The following is a 15,729-nucleotide window of genomic DNA, read 5'->3' as shown; positions in this document are numbered from 1 at the left end:
GTCTCTTGAGGAGGATAGCTTTAATTTTTATCATGTCCAGTTGATTTATTTGTTCTGTTATGAATCTTGCTGTTGGTGTTACACCTAAGAAAACTTTGGCCTATCTTTTCTTCTAGATGTTCTGCAGTCTTAGGTTTTACATTTAATTTGATGATGTATTTTGTCAAAATTTTTCGTATATGGTGTGAGGTGTGTATCAAAGAAGGAAAGAAAAAGGGAGATTATCTGTGCTCTCTCAGAATATTAGGCATTTGCAATTCCTTCAGCCAGAACTAGATGGCGTTCTCTGGAGTTCTCATTTTTCTGTGCCACAATGCTCACTTCTGGGTTTCCGAGTGCATTACATTTGAGTTGGAGGATGCCAAAACAAGAAAACATTAAACTTGCTGCCAGTTCAGGATACTTTGAATGTGGGTGTTCTTTCCCAAATTGCCTTCTGCTATTTACATTTCAGAGTCCTTATATAACTGCTCTATGCATTCTATTCAAGTTTTATGGTTGTATTCAGTGGCAGAGATGAATGAAGTGTTTTTATTTTATATTACCTGGAACCAGAACTGATATTCTAATTTCCAAACATTTCTACCACTACTTTGATCTCACAAACACACACACAACCAACAAACCAATGCCTTCTTTCCAAAGAGAATGAAATATCAGTGTTGCGAATACCCAGAAGCCAATAACCAAGGCTGGCATTAGAAGACAGAAACCCTGGCAAGTAAAGATATGTAAAATACTCTCCATTGTTCAATGAACAGTCCCAGTAATACAATGGAAGAATTCTGTTTCTCACAAATGTGCCGCATAAGACTCTCCCTTGCATTAAAAACAAAACCCTCACATTTTATTATACTAAGTAGTTCAACCACATATTTATCAGCTGGACTCTCAATCCAGAAGCAAAATGTTTTATTATTTTATATCAGTCCATGCCAATAACTTACCACAAACTTTCCAAATTTAGTTTCCAAATTTAGATAAAGGATTTTTTTTAAACTTCTCATTTAATACTTCTTTGTATCCTAAAATCCCAAATAAAATCAAATGTTCCATTTATATTAAATGATATTTATATTAAATGATGTGTAAATACATCTGAAGGTAATTGCTTTTGAATTACACTTTGGGATTAGAACTATCTCAGACTAATTGTTTCATCTTGCTCATTAAAGAATAGAACTGACAAAAGCCTTTCAAGGGAAATCCCACAGAAAGAGGAATATGCTCTCATGTCCGGTAGAATGATTTTTATATTTCAAACTTTGTCTGAAATATCCCCCAAAGTTTCTAAAATGTAATAATCCATAAAAATTGTATTTCTCACATTTCTCTTCATGCTTATTATTTATATTTATATTAAATCCTTCTAGAAAACTCAGAGATTTAAACTACCTTTTTTTCTGTCTGAGATTAATACAACAGAGATTTGTTAAGTACTTCTTTGTGTTCTCTAGGTCAGAATCGACTAAAAAATAAGACTTGAGTGACAGAGAGATAGACATCAAAATGTTAGCTTTATTGCTAATAATCTGTACCCAAAATGCTTGCAAATACTTGCTCCCTGAACTAAACAGATTTACTTATCCAGTCTCTGGCATTGCTAGAAAATCACTGCTTTCACCATCTTTCAGCAGCACAGGACGGGTCCATTTTAAATTATGGCATAGAGAAAACCAGAATGAACCCTCCTTGCAGACAGCCAAAAACAAAAGAAGGGTCTGATCCAGTCATACTTAATTTTTTCTCCCAAAGCTCACCAAGCTCTTCAATCATCCTTCCTAAGGAAGGAAAGTTGGGAGAGAGATTAGGAGTGTTACTCTGAAATCAGTTTCCTTCAACAGTGAAGCAAGCAGTAAGGAACATGGAGGATCTCCAACCCACTCTCATTCCAATGTTCCACCAGGTTTTTGTTATTTTAACACATATCTTAACCATTAATTAAGTTTTTGGTAAACGAAGTGCGTAGCTGCACCCTCCTGCCACCAGATACAATTAGAGGTAAGTTTTCTTCCTATCCAGCATATTTAAACTTTCCTACTTGTCTGTTGAACCTTGTGTTTCTGATACTACAGTCCTGAATTGACTTTAAACTTCATCTAGCCACTTCTCCACACTCTCAGAAGCAAGATTTCCCACATCTCTAGCAGCAGACTCTCCATTTACAAGCATAGTCTTGCTGTCTCTGTAGTTTCAGTCTCTTGCTGTAAGTTTACTCCCTGTTCTACTTCCCATCCTATGTCCAGCTATGCTTCTCAATGTGGTACATTAGAGGTTCTAAGATCATAAGATCACATTTAGATAGACCAATAATAAAATGGCAACAATATGGAGATGCTCCAAATTTGAAAAAAAAGACTATTTTTCCTTATGAATTTCCAATAAATAAATTCCAAAAATTAATAAAATTATTCTGCTTTTGTGTGAAATTAAATTAAAACCCAAAAAACTTAAAGTCTTGCACTGTATCTTTTTTTCTATTTATTTTTGGCCAAAAGTGTCCCTGATGCTTGGATGGTGCTGAGCTTGCTTCAGCAGCTGCATTCTGAGATGTGTGCTGTTAGAACTGGACAGTGCTTTTAAGGTCTCAGAAATCACAGGAATTTTACTTTTTTTTCACATACAAGACAGAGCAGGACTCAAGAGATTTGATATCTATACTACTCATTCTTTCAATTCATTTAACAAATACTTACCGGGTACCTCTTATGTGCCAGGCACTGTTCAAGGCACTATAGATGGAACAGAACAAAAGAAAAAATTTCTATGGTCCTGAAGCTGGTATTCTAGAAAGCTCTTCATGGGTATGAGTAAAAAAGAGAAGCAATTTCCAGAGTTTAAGACAATTATCCTATGCCAAATTATGTTCCCAGAACATAGTACATGGTTGTTGCCAAAGACCATAGCAGCAACTGAATGATATATGATGAAAGGGGGGTACACGGGCAAAATATTGGCTTTATTATTGCCAAGTTGTTTTGATGATAAAACCTAATCAATTCAGTGCGAGATTCAATTCTAGAGTTCCAAAAAAATGTTGATTCTGACACTTTTTGCTAGCATCTTTATTGCCCCTGTGGGTTGACAGATCCTTGGAGTTCCCTACTCCACAATTTCAGTGATTCCAATAATTTTTTTTTTTTTTTAGACGGAGTCTCGCTCTGTCATCCGGGTTGGAGTGCAGTGGTGCGATCTCAGCTCACTGCAACCTCTGCCTCCCAGGTTCAAGTGATTCTCCTGCCTTAGCCTCCCAAGTAGCTGGAACCACAGGTGTGCGCCACTACGCCCGGCCAATTTTTGTATTTTTAGTAGAGATGGGGTTTCACCATATTGGTCAGGCTGGTCTTGAACTCTTGACCTCGTGATCCGCCTGCCTTGGCCTTCCAAAATGCTGGGATTACAGGTGTGAGCCACTGTGCCCAGCCTCCAATAAATAATTTTTAATCTTCTACATCACATATTGAAATCCACATTGTAAATGTGTATATTACAATTTTTATTTGCAATTATCTTGAATGAATGTCTATTAAAACATTAACTTACTGAGTGACAGGTAAGTGGGTAATCTCCCATCCAACAGGAAATGCGATATAATTTTTATTAAGGGAGCTTTTGCAAAGTGAAAGGGAAATTATGAAAGAGGTCTTATTCCCCCTATAAATCCAGGAGGATAGACTTCAACTATCATAGTCATTACTGTGAAAAAAAGAATATGTGTCAATGTCATCACAAATGAGGTGCAGTTGACTTATTCTACGAAGTAAAAATGCAGGTAGATCTGGGTTAAGACCTTAGCATTTGTTTTCACATTCAGTTTTTTAAATAAATTAGACTTTCTAACATTTATTCTCACAAAAACCGTATTTCCTTAGGAAAAACAATTCATTTCAGATTTTAACTTTTTAATTGTGTATATTTAGCCATATTAAGATATTGTCATATTTCACCAAATGAAGGCTTTTTCTGTGAGCTGTTTTCAAAATTCTAGATTCTGGTCCATCTACTCCTTCTAGCAGTTTGGAATGACTTACTAGTCAGCATTTGTATTACTGGAACCAATTGAAACTATTCTACAAATAAGCAACGTGATAAACCTTGCTTGGTTTGAGACAAATGACTATTTGGAGCTAAAAGACTCAAAATAAAGTGCTTGCTTTTTCTACAGTTTATATTAGACTATAGGAACTCTTAAGTCAGTGTGGAGTCATAGGTCAGGAGCAGCCAATTCATGAATACAATGATGCTAGCTGCCTTCCACATGGGAGTAGATGGCTATATTAAGAGAATCTTCCTGAGTGTCAGTGAGGAAGACAGCCAAAAAGGCTGTTTTAAGAAACAATTCAATTGTTAAATAATGGATACTCCCAAAAATGGAATTTCAGGAAAATGTGGATGAACAATCTTGCTGAAGGCTACCCAAATGATTTATTGCATGCTGAGATTTTATTCACACACATATAGACTGCATACAGATAATGCATCAACTTTATCCTTTAATTGCAGGTTGTTTTCTTGCAAAAACTGTTGAAATTAGGGATAATATATAAGAAAGTTTCTCTGCCATTGTTTTGAATTTTCAGAAATTTTCTTAAAAAGAAAATCTAAGAGTTTATATCAATAAGGTAAAAAATTCAATTAATATTTCTGAAAAAAATAATTGAATTTTAAAAATTATTGTTGCTTAATATCTGACACCGGTGCCTTTTCATGTAAAAAATGTGAATTCCATATTAAAATATCAAGTGTATTTCAATGAAATGTTATAAAATAAAATGATATTTTCTTTAAAAATATTTGAGGACTTGGTCCATTTCATTTAAATTATTAAATTTGTGTGCATAATGGTGTTGATAATATTTTATTATCCTTAACAACCATAGGGTTAGTAGTGATGTCTCCTGTTTTATTTCTGTTATTGATAATTTGTGACTTTTCTTTCTCTCTCCCCTTTTCTTGGTTACCCTGGCTAATGTCTTATCAAATCTATTAATCTTTTCAAAGAAACACCTTTAGATTTTACTAATTTATTCTATTTTCCCCTGTTTTTAGCTTTGTGGATTTCTGCTCTAGTATTTATTTTCTTTCTACTGCTCATTTTAGATTTAATCTGCTCTACTTTCTCTAGATTCCTAAGGTGAAAAGTTAGGTTACTGATTTTAGTAGTGGGAATGGGGTGGAAATGTGTATACTTTGTCTTATCCAGAAATGGAAAACTTATTAACTTTTAACAGCTTTCATTTATGAATGTTTAAAATGTTTATGATGTTACTATACTGTGGTACCTAGTTATATTTTCTAAAATATATACATCATTATTGTTGTTTGTCGTTGCCTGAGTGTCCACACAACAGAGCCTGATACAAGAGTTTGCATGCAAATAGTTTATTTGGCAAGTGGTTTTAGTGAGTCAGAGTGAGAAAAATTAGTGGTGAAATAAGAAAAGAAGAAAATTCAAACAAGGATGTGTTATTAAATTGGACATCACTACAGGCAGGTCGCGCTCAATCTTCTGGGATAGAAGTTGGTATCCACTTTTGTTAGGATGAATAACTACTATGGGTGCAGTGCATTCAACATGGATCCGAGTAGCTGGATGGTGTCTTTGAAGGAAGGTATAGAATTGAGGGCAGAGCATCAGATGTTGCTCTTGCAAAGATATACATTGAGCAGTGGCAGTAGCTTGATCACCTTTGACAAGAAAGAACCAATGCTGTTGAGCTCATGCTTAGGCTTAATCCCTGCCACCAAGACAATTCACGGATTTATGTGCCAGAAATAAGATAACTGAGGAAAATAGTTGTTTGACATTCATGGCATGAGTCATTAGGTCCACTTGGTTGTTGAGTGCCTTCTCTACAGTCAGTTCTCTTGCATGGCCGTTAAGAATGAGGCACAGAGATACATATGATTTGTTTCCATTCCCATAATTCCATCTATGTGCCTCTAATCCAGATTTTCTTTTTTTCAGTTTCCAGCCCTTCTCATTCCAAGACTCAGATGCACCAGCCAAGTTGTTCTCCACAGTCCAGGAAACAACTTCAGGCCACTAGTCCCTTTGTAAAGTGAAGTAGCAGGTGTACTGTTCACAGCTTTGCCAACTAAGAGTTTCTCCTTCAACACTAATCTTCAGGGCTACTCCAACTGAGGCTAAAGTGTAGGAGCAGTACATTTACAGCTATCTGTAATGCTGACATCTGTGCATTCAGCTTGATATTTTCCTCTTCCATCAGTTGGTCATAGATAACCTCCTAACCCATGGTCATAGGAGTGTTTTGAGAGGAGGCATTATTGCAACAATGGTCAATGTCATGGCAGTTTTGTGTAATCTGCTGATTTATTGATGCCTTCTCACGCTGGATCTCATATATGGCATTTCCGTCATGGGGTGAACTGCTGTTTACCCTGTCAGCCCTTATCACTTGGTGAATCTAAATGTACAACTTATGATGGGCAGCTCATGTCATATTGTCACTTGCTGTCTCTTGATTAGGCACTCTATTTCTATTATGCCTTAATAGCATATGAGGGTATGTTTTTAAATGGCAAGTAGTTTACAGGAGATATGGGTTTTCTTCAGAACCTCAGAATTATGTGTTATAGCACCCTTATAATGGCTAGATACTTCATGCTTAACCACCATAGATACCTTAAGCATTATCAGTTATGCTGAGTCATATGGCTTGAGTAGCAGGGCAATTTGCACTGCAGATCTGCAAACTTGGTGGGGAGCCATAATTTTCCACTGCAGCTGCTAACATCAGACTTTGGCTTGCCAGGTCCCATCTTTTATTTATTTATTTATTTATTTATTTATTTATTTATCTATTTATTAATTTGAGATGGAGTCTCTCTCTGTCGCCTAGGATAGAGTGGAATGGCATGCTCTCAGCTCACTGCAACCTCCGTCTCCTGGGTTCAAGCAATTCTCCTGCCTCAGCCTCCCAAGCAGCTGGGACTACAGGAGCCCACAACCACGCCCAGCTAATTTTTTGTATTTTTAGTAGAGACCGGGTTTCACCATGTTAGCCAGGATTGTCTCGATCTCCTGACCTTGCGATCGCCCACCTCGGCCTCCCAAAGTCACATCTTTTATTTTTGTACAAAAGAAGTAAGTAATACATCAGCCAGCTGTCTGTACATCTAGCCCTGGAATACTACTATCTATAAGGCATTGTCACAGCTTCTGACATTTCTGTCAGTCAAGTTAGCCAGACTCCACTCTGACCTTGCTTTCCATTAAGGTAATGATACCTACCATGCCCCTGAGGTTTCATGCTGTCACCTGGGCCCTACCATTTTGGAATCTTATCATCTCCATTGCAACATAGTTTACTTCCAACCATGATTTGCAAAGGAGAGCCAACATCAAGCTTCTAAAAAATGTTAGTGTTCCTCCTCATCACACATTCCTTATCAAAGTATCTTCTCTGCCCTTTTAGGGAAAATAGTTCAGAGACAGGTCCTCTTGTCTCACTCAATAAGTCACTTCTAATACTGCCACTTCATTTGACCTCACCAATTCCTCAGTACTCTGGCAAGAAAGTTTGAGTGGGCTGTCATGGTCAAGGCTTAAAGATGACACCCTAGCAGCGTATTAGGCCAGCTCCAAGTCAGTGAACTCTGAATAACAGGTGTGTGATCCCATGCCAATAAATTTCCCCCTATGATTGCATATTCTGCTTCCTTTCCTTGTTAGTTTTACAACCTCAAAATCTGTTCCAACATATATTATCCTAGCTGATGCTAATGCATATTAGCCAGTTCCTGTATTTCCTTCTAAATATAGGGTATTTTCCACCTGTTTAGAGATTGTATCTTGCTCCTTGTGCTGTGTAACAACTTACTTTTGTCATGGGTTGGAAGCAATTAAAAATGTCAGTGCTGGATATTGACACAAGCAATTTCTTTTGAGGTAGGTGTCTTAGATGAAGTTATTGGCTTGTCTCCAGGAACAGGGAGGCTGCTCTCCAATAGCATGGGTTTAAGGGGGCTGCTTCTGCTAGGCTGAGAGTTGAGGGGATTTATTCTTACACTTGGCTATTACCAGACTCATGGTTTTATTCTTTCCTTATCAGGATATCTCTATTTCTATGTGTGTATGTATGTATGTACGTATCTATCTATCTATCTATATCTATCTAACTATCTATCTATCTATCTATCTATCTATCTATCTATCTATCTATCATCTATCTATCGATCGATCTATCTAAATCTGTAAGCATTATGTATGTGGTGTTCTTGCAGCTCTGTAGACCTGGGCCAGATTAGAATCTGGGCCTGATATTCAGCAGTCTGCCTTATGACTAGAAAAGATGACGGTTTCCTTAACCCAGTGGGTTAGGGTGGATAACAAGTCAGGCTCTCCGATCAGACACACAAACCTACATTAGGGATCCAGCTTAGGGCAATCTTAGAGTTGCCTTAACAGCTACTCAGGCTGCAAGGGATCTGAGTCCACAATGTGTTGGAAGCCAAATTCATCCATTTTCACATCTCAAATGCCATTCAATGATTCATTCAAAGAGGAGAATGGATGAATGTTTGAGGCATTCCTCCCTTACTTCACTATGCCTCAAGATAAATGACATCTTAAGAGGGATCAGGTGACCAATCTTTACTACAAACCAAACAGACACTTGGGAACTCCCAAATATGAGGAAACTTGGGCTCTGGTTTTCAAGTACAGGCAGTCTGTGCAAAAAGTTAATCAATATTTCTCACTATGATGATGTAGTGCATCCTACTCATCTTAGAAATTAGATTTTCATCTGGATCACAGAAGTAACATCTCCTTTCTATGGCGCCTGAAATCTACCCTCAGAGCAGAGCTTTAGCCACAGATCACTTGCTCTCCTGACCCACAACGCTATAAATGAATGAATGAGGTAATAATGAAAATATTAGAACCAGGAGACAGAGATAGCTCCACTGAGAGAACTAAATGTGGGTATTATATTGGAATCAGAGGAACACAATATTATTGATATGGTTTGGCTGTGTCCCCACCCAAATCTCATTTTTAATTCCCATGTGTTGTGGGAGGGACCCAGTGGGAGATAACTGAATCATGGGGGGAAGTCTTTTCCATGTCGTTCTTGTGATAGTGAAGTCTCATGAGATCTGACCATTTTATAAAGAACTCCCCAGCAAAGAGTTCTCTCTTTGCCTGCTGCCATCCATGTAAGATGTGACTTGCTCCTCTTTGCCTTCTGCCATGATTGTGAGGTCCCCCACAGCCATGTGGAACAGGAAGTCCATTAAACTTCTTTCTTTTGTAAATTGTCCAGTCTCTGGTATGTCTTTATCAGCAGCGTGAAAACAGACTAATACAGTAAATTGGCACCAGTAGAGTGGGGTGCTGCTGTAGATACCTGAAAATGTGGAAGCAACTTTGGAACTGGGTAACAGGCAGATGTTGGAACAGTTTGGAGGGCTCATAAGAAGACAGGAAAATGTGGAAAACTTTGAAACTCCCTAGACTTGTTGAATGGCTTTGACCAAAATGCTGATAATGATATAAACAATGAAATCCAGGCTGTGGTCTCAGATGGAGATAAGAAACTTGTTTGGAACTGGAGCAAACGTGACTCTTGTTATCTTTTAGCAAAGAGACTGGTGGCAATTTGCTCCTGCCCTAGAGATTTGTGGAACCTTGAACTTGAGAGGGATGATTTAGGGTATCTGGTGGAAGAAATTTCTAACCAGCAAAGCATTCAAGAGGTGACTTGGGTGCTGTTGAAGGCATTCAGTTTCATAAGGGAAGCAGAACATAAAAGTTCATAAAATTTGCAGCCAGACAATGCGATAGAAAAAAAAATTCCATTTTCTGAGGAGAAATCCAAGCCAGCTGCAGAAATTTGCATAAGTAACAAGGAGCAGAATGTTAATCCCCAAGACAATGGGGACAATGTCTCCAGGACATGTCAGAGGTCTTCACAGCAGCCCCTCCCATCACAGGCTCAAAGGCTTAGGAGAAAAAAGTGGTTTCAGGGGCCAGGCCCAGGGTCTCCGTGCTGTGTGCAGCCCAGTATCCCCATGCGGTGTGCAGTGCTGGTGCCCTGCGTGCAAGCCACTCCAGCTATTGCTGAAGGGGGTCAATGTAGCACTTGGGCCATGGCTTCAGAAGGTGCAAACCTCAAGCCTTGGCAGCTTCCATGTGGTGTTGGGCATGCCAGTGCACAGAAGTCAAGAATTGGGGTTTGGGAACCATTGCCTAGATTTCAGAGGATGTATGGAAATGCCTGGATGCCCAGGCACAAGTTTGCTGCAGGGGTGGGGCTCTCATGGAGAACTTCTGCTAGGACAGTGTAGAAGAGAAATATGGGGTCGGAGCCCCAACACAGAGCCCTTACTGGGGCACCACCTAGTAGAGCTGTGAGAAGAGGGCCACTGTCCTCCAGACCCCAGAATGGTAGATCCACCAACAGCTTGCATCATGCACCTGGAAAAGCTGCAGACACTCAATGCCAGCCCATAAAAACTGCCAGGAGGGAGGTTATACCCTGCAAAGCCACAGAAGCGAAGCTGCCCAAGACCATGGGAACAAACCTCTTGCATCAGTGTGACCTGGATATGAGGCATGGAGTCAAAGGAGATCATTTTGGAGATTTAAGATTTGACTGCCCTGCTGGATTTCAGACTTGCATGGGGCTTATAGCCCCTTTGTTTTGGCCAAATTCTCCCATTTGGGATGGCTGTATTTACTCAATGCCTATACCCCCATTGTATCTAGGAAGTAACTAACTTGCTTTTGATTTTACAGGCTCATACGCAGAAGGGACTTGCCTTGTCTCAGATGAGACACTGGACTGTGGACTTTTGAGTTAATGCTGAAATGATTTAAGACTTTGGAGGACTGTTGGGAAGGCAAGATTGGTTTTGAAATGTGAGGACATGAGATTTGGGATGGGCCAGGGGTGGAATGATATGGATTGGCTTTGTCCAAACCCAAATCTCATCTTGAATTCCCACGTTATGGGAGGGACCCAGTGGGAAATAATTGAATCATGGGGGTATGTCTTTCCCATGCTGTTCTTGTGATAGTGAATAAGTCTCATGAATTCTGATTGTTTTATAAAGAGGAACTCCCCTGCATGAGTTCTCTCTCTCTTTGCCTGCTGCCATCCATGTAAGTTGTGACTTGCTCCTCCTTGCCTTCTGCCATGATTGTGAGGCCCCACCCAGCCATGTGGAACTATAAGTCCGTTAAACCTCTTTCTTTTGTAAAATGCCCAGTCTCTGGTATGTCTTTATCAGCAGTGTGAAAATGCACTAATTATAGAGCAAATAAAGTGTGTTTTATCGAGGGTATAAAATCCACATACAGTGTGATGATGGTTTGTTGTAAATTACTTCTTAGGGCAATGGGGAAGGTATGTGGATTGATAGAGGCTGTATGTCCAAGAAGTCTTGGTCTTTTTTAGTCAGGGTCCAGAGAAGGTTTTGTGGGACATGCAGCTTATAAAATTCGGTAGGCTTTCTATTAAAGTAATACAAAATAAACATGAAAGGGAATACTTGTTTAGAATGATAACTTACAGCAAGTGTTAAAATGATGGTAACTACAAGAACCAAAAATTCCAAACAAATCGTATGTATACATTGTGTGTGTGTGTGTGTGTGTATTAAATTTGGAGAAACACCACTTATGTAGCTGCACAATTTCAAGTAGGATGAAGTAAAAATCCAAGGTGAATAATATAACAGTTTTATTATAAATCAAAACACCAAACTTTTGCAAACTTTACATAAACATGTAGCCATATGACTGTATAACAAGAGCCCAAGAGCAACCATTGTCTAACAGGTAGAAATGCAGACAGTTTCATGTTAAGCCTTTAGAATTTCCTTTCACGGCAGGTTTCCAAAATAAACTAACTTTTCTAACGTTTATTCTCACAAAAATATATTTCAAGTTAGAAGAAACAACTCATTGGCTTCAGACTTTTAATTGTATGTATTTAACCATACTCAGATAATTGTCATATTTAGCCAAATGGAGGCTTTTTCTGTGACCTATTTCCAAATTCTCAGATTCTGGTTCATCTACTCCTTCAAGCAGTTTGGAATGACTTGCCAGTTGGCATTTATATCATTGGAACTATTCTGCAAATAAGCCATTTTGATAAAGCTTGCTTGGTTTGAGACAACTATGTATTTGGAGATAAAAGACTCAGAACAAAGTGCTTGCCTTTTCTACAGTTTATATCAAACGAGATGGGCACTTAGGCAGTCAGCCTGGATTCATATGTCTAGAGTGGCCAGGCTGTAAATACAATAAGTCTAGCTGCCTTCCACATGTGGTCAGACAGCTATATTAAGAAGATCTACTCACTGCTGGTTATGAAGACAGTCAGGAGCTTGTCTGATTTAAGGAACTATTCAGCCATTGAAGGATAGACACTCCCAAAAATGGAATTTCAGGGAAGTGTAGAATGAACAATCCTGTTCAAAGCAGCCAAAATTATTTTCTGCATGCCAAGATGTTATTCACACACATAAATACTATATGCAGATAATCTTCATTTTTGAATTACAAGTTGTTTTATTGCAAAAGCAAGTATAGTTATAATATATAGCAAAGCGAATCTATCTTTGGTTCTATATAGCAAATAATTTTTTTGCAAAAATAAATATGCATGGCAAGAAAAATACTTCAACTATCTTAAGGGAAAACCCAATATTTTATAAAAATTAAGCAAGGCATATAGAAATGATGTGTCTTTTAGACTTTTTTCCAATCATCTTCGTTAATATCTAACACCAGTGCAATTTTAACATTAAAATAATTGTGCACAATATATTTAACAACACAAAAGTGTCATAAAACAAAATAGTACTTTCCCTTCGAAATCATTTAGGAATTATGCTTTCTAAAAATGTACGGGAAAGTAGAACTGCTGAAATATGTTGACAAAATTAACTTTGAAGAAGCGCAAGAAAAGGAAATAAAGATGTAATTATAACCACAGATCCTAGAGATCTCAAAAAAACGTGAACACATTATCCATGCTCCCATTTGCAGAAAATATGTAGTAGAGAGAATTGTTCAGAGATTTTTTTCAACTAGTATCTATGAGAGCTCCCTGTCATGGTTTCAACTTTCAGCACATTTAGTGAGCTTCATTTGTTGGTGGTTTTCGTCTCTTTTCATATATTATTTTTGCATCAAATAATTCTCTTTCCCTGTAGCCTAGACATGGTCCTTTTAGATACTTTGCTTCAGCTGCCTCGTAATCTAACCCATCAACAGCAGAAATTGAACAAATAATTGCTTCTGGCAGAAGAACTTCTAGGATAAATTTAATTTTATCATCTTTTATCCAAGTTGGCATTATTTGATCTATTTGATTGCAGACTTCTTGTAAATATTTCACCACTTCATCCAACTGATCTTCATCCTCAAAGTATGTTTCAATACAGGGTGTGAACCTATTTGCATTCAAAAATGATTTCAGCCATCTGGATCCTTTTGTGCCATTTACAATGGCCAGAAGATGGTTCTCTGTTCCCTTTGCATTCACAATGAAGTCCACCAGGTTCTTGTTGGCTCGGTCCCGAGCAGCCTTCATCCGGTCAGGGAGAATTTTTTGGAAGGACATTTTCTTGGTCTGGGAAGTTACAGCCATCGGTTCCCTGGCATCTTCATTATGCAGCTTTGGAAATTTGTTCCTGAAAGTATCCTGTTTTGTTTCTTTCCTAACTGGGTAACTAATATCAGCAGCATAATACTCAAGCAAAGAGCCTGTGAAAGAACCACAACCTATTCTAACTCTGTAGTCACAAATTAGTGAGATGCACCAGTCAATACTCTCACTATAATCCTCCCTGGCTTTGTCCACTAGCATTTGTTTCTCTTTACAATCAAATTTCTTTAATCTTCTAAAATTTACTCTAATGCCCTTCTTTTCAGAATTCATGTTTGCCTCAACAAAAAGCACACTTGCTTTCCTCTCTTTTCGTCTGATACTTTTTATCACTGCTGGCCAAAATGGATATTTCTGATATTTAAACCAGACTATCATTCCTGTTTCAAACGGACGTGTCTCATAATGTAAAATGAAGCGTGGAAGTTCTTCGTCTTCCTCATCATCATCTAATAGAGAAAGAGTAATGTGACTTGGAAGCAATGACTTGTCAGAGGCTTGACCTTCTTCCTCAAGTTCTTCAAAATCCAGTCTCTGAAAATTTCTTTCACTACTCATAAGACATGAATAATCCCAGACAGGGTTAGAGGCACTAAATGAAACCTCGCATTCCCTTGAACAACTCCCAGGGCATGCTGCAGCCCCCATCTCCGATTCCATGGAAGGTTGATTCTGGCTGGTATCTAAGCATGGATTTGAGGGACCCTCTCCAGGATCCTCAATATTCTCTGAGAAAGCAGAGCATTCAGAGGGAACAGCCAGGGTCTCTGGGCAGGTATCCTGGCTCTCTTCTTTCAAAGCTTTGGGCATAATGAGGATATCTGATGACAACGGTGACAAAGGTGGAGCAAACTTTTCATCTTTAACACATGCACTTTCCTCTTTAACTGCAGAATGCACAGACATAACTGCTGAGATATCAATCTTATTCTTGTTCTCTTTTTCATCATTATCTTCCGAAAGTGAAGGGAAAGTCTTGCACCAGCTAGAGTTTTGTAATGACTTTGTTTCCACTTCACTTGGAATAGTATCGACCATTGTGTGTGCTTGTGATTTATCATCATACAGGGAATCATCACTCTCTGAAGATGCTAACAAGCATGCTGAGTTTTCCCTTTCCTCAAGACACCCTGGTAAGTCACCTTCATCCTTCCGGTATTTTTTATGAGGGGGTGAATCGGACTGTTTTTGTGGTACATTTTGAGACAGGATAGTGATCTCCTCTTCATCTGAAGTGCTTGCTTGACTCAAATTTGTTCTCTCATTCAGAATACCCAGTGCCACTTTTAGTGATCTTCCATAGGCAGTTTCCTCTGTAGGTGGAGCACTGTCCTCTGACTGTAGTCCTAATGAGGCAGCAATGGCTTCAATTTGAGATTTATTTAGGATCTTTGTTTCTGTGCTGTCCAATTTAATTTTTTCATCTAGTGAGAGTATTTGAACTTCTAGAGAAAATGACTTTTTCCTCTTACTGTTTGATGAAGTTTCAGATCTGGACAAAACTTTTGCTGGCCATAACTGGTCTTTCCAGTTGCATAGGACATACTCAGACTCCATTATGGTTTATATTTGTGTGCCAAGGGTTATTACCAAAGGTTGAGGTGGCTATCTTTGTCACTGCTAATGCAGTTCTACCCAAAACAATACTCTTAACAAAGCCTCTTTCGTCTTATGACTACAAAGGGTTTACAGCTTGTGTGGCCTGTTCTCCACCTCAATTTTCCAAGGATGCTTGAACACGTTGTTTGAATAGGACGATACCGGAAGATACTGAAATAGGGAAAAGGAAAAGAAGAAAAGTATCAGCAAATACAATTATTTCGCCAAAACGGGAGGTGAGCAATTACAAATGGAGAAGAGATAAAAGAACAATGCGCAGTGGGGCATGAGACAGAGGAGGCAGCATAATATAAGATTGCCGGGGGGGGAGGGGTGGACAAAAACCAGAAAGGTTGTTTTATAATACCTCAGATTGAAGAACTTGCCCTCATTATTGAACATGCTTACTAAGGAGTGAATGTATGTACATGGCAGCAGAGGCGGGAGAGCTTGTGATGGGATGTCAGGAACTCTATGTAAT

The 15,729-nt window shown here is 38.6% G+C and overlaps 1 protein-coding gene across 29 annotated transcripts in view; it reads right to left on the bottom strand.

Moving 5' to 3' along the window:
- Positions 1 to 11,694: 11,694 nt before the first annotated feature.
- Positions 11,695 to 15,729, bottom strand: part of PWWP3B (PWWP domain containing 3B) — a 40,394-nt gene continuing 36,359 nt past the window's right edge. For all 29 annotated transcript variants that reach the window (XM_055375511.1, XM_055375502.1, XM_055375513.1 and 26 more), the window contains one exon: positions 11,695 to 15,419. In XM_055375511.1, the coding sequence (XP_055231486.1) occupies positions 13,116 to 15,206 (2,091 nt within the window). In that variant the 5' untranslated portion in view covers positions 15,207 to 15,419 and the 3' untranslated portion in view covers positions 11,695 to 13,115. The remainder of the gene's footprint in view (positions 15,420 to 15,729) is intronic.

This window comes from Gorilla gorilla, chromosome X (assembly GCF_029281585.2).
Source record: "Gorilla gorilla gorilla isolate KB3781 chromosome X, NHGRI_mGorGor1-v2.1_pri, whole genome shotgun sequence".
Classification (NCBI taxonomy): Eukaryota; Metazoa; Chordata; class Mammalia; order Primates; family Hominidae; genus Gorilla; species Gorilla gorilla.
Note: the sequence above shows the minus strand (reverse complement) of the source record. Positions and strands in the feature narration are given on the sequence as shown.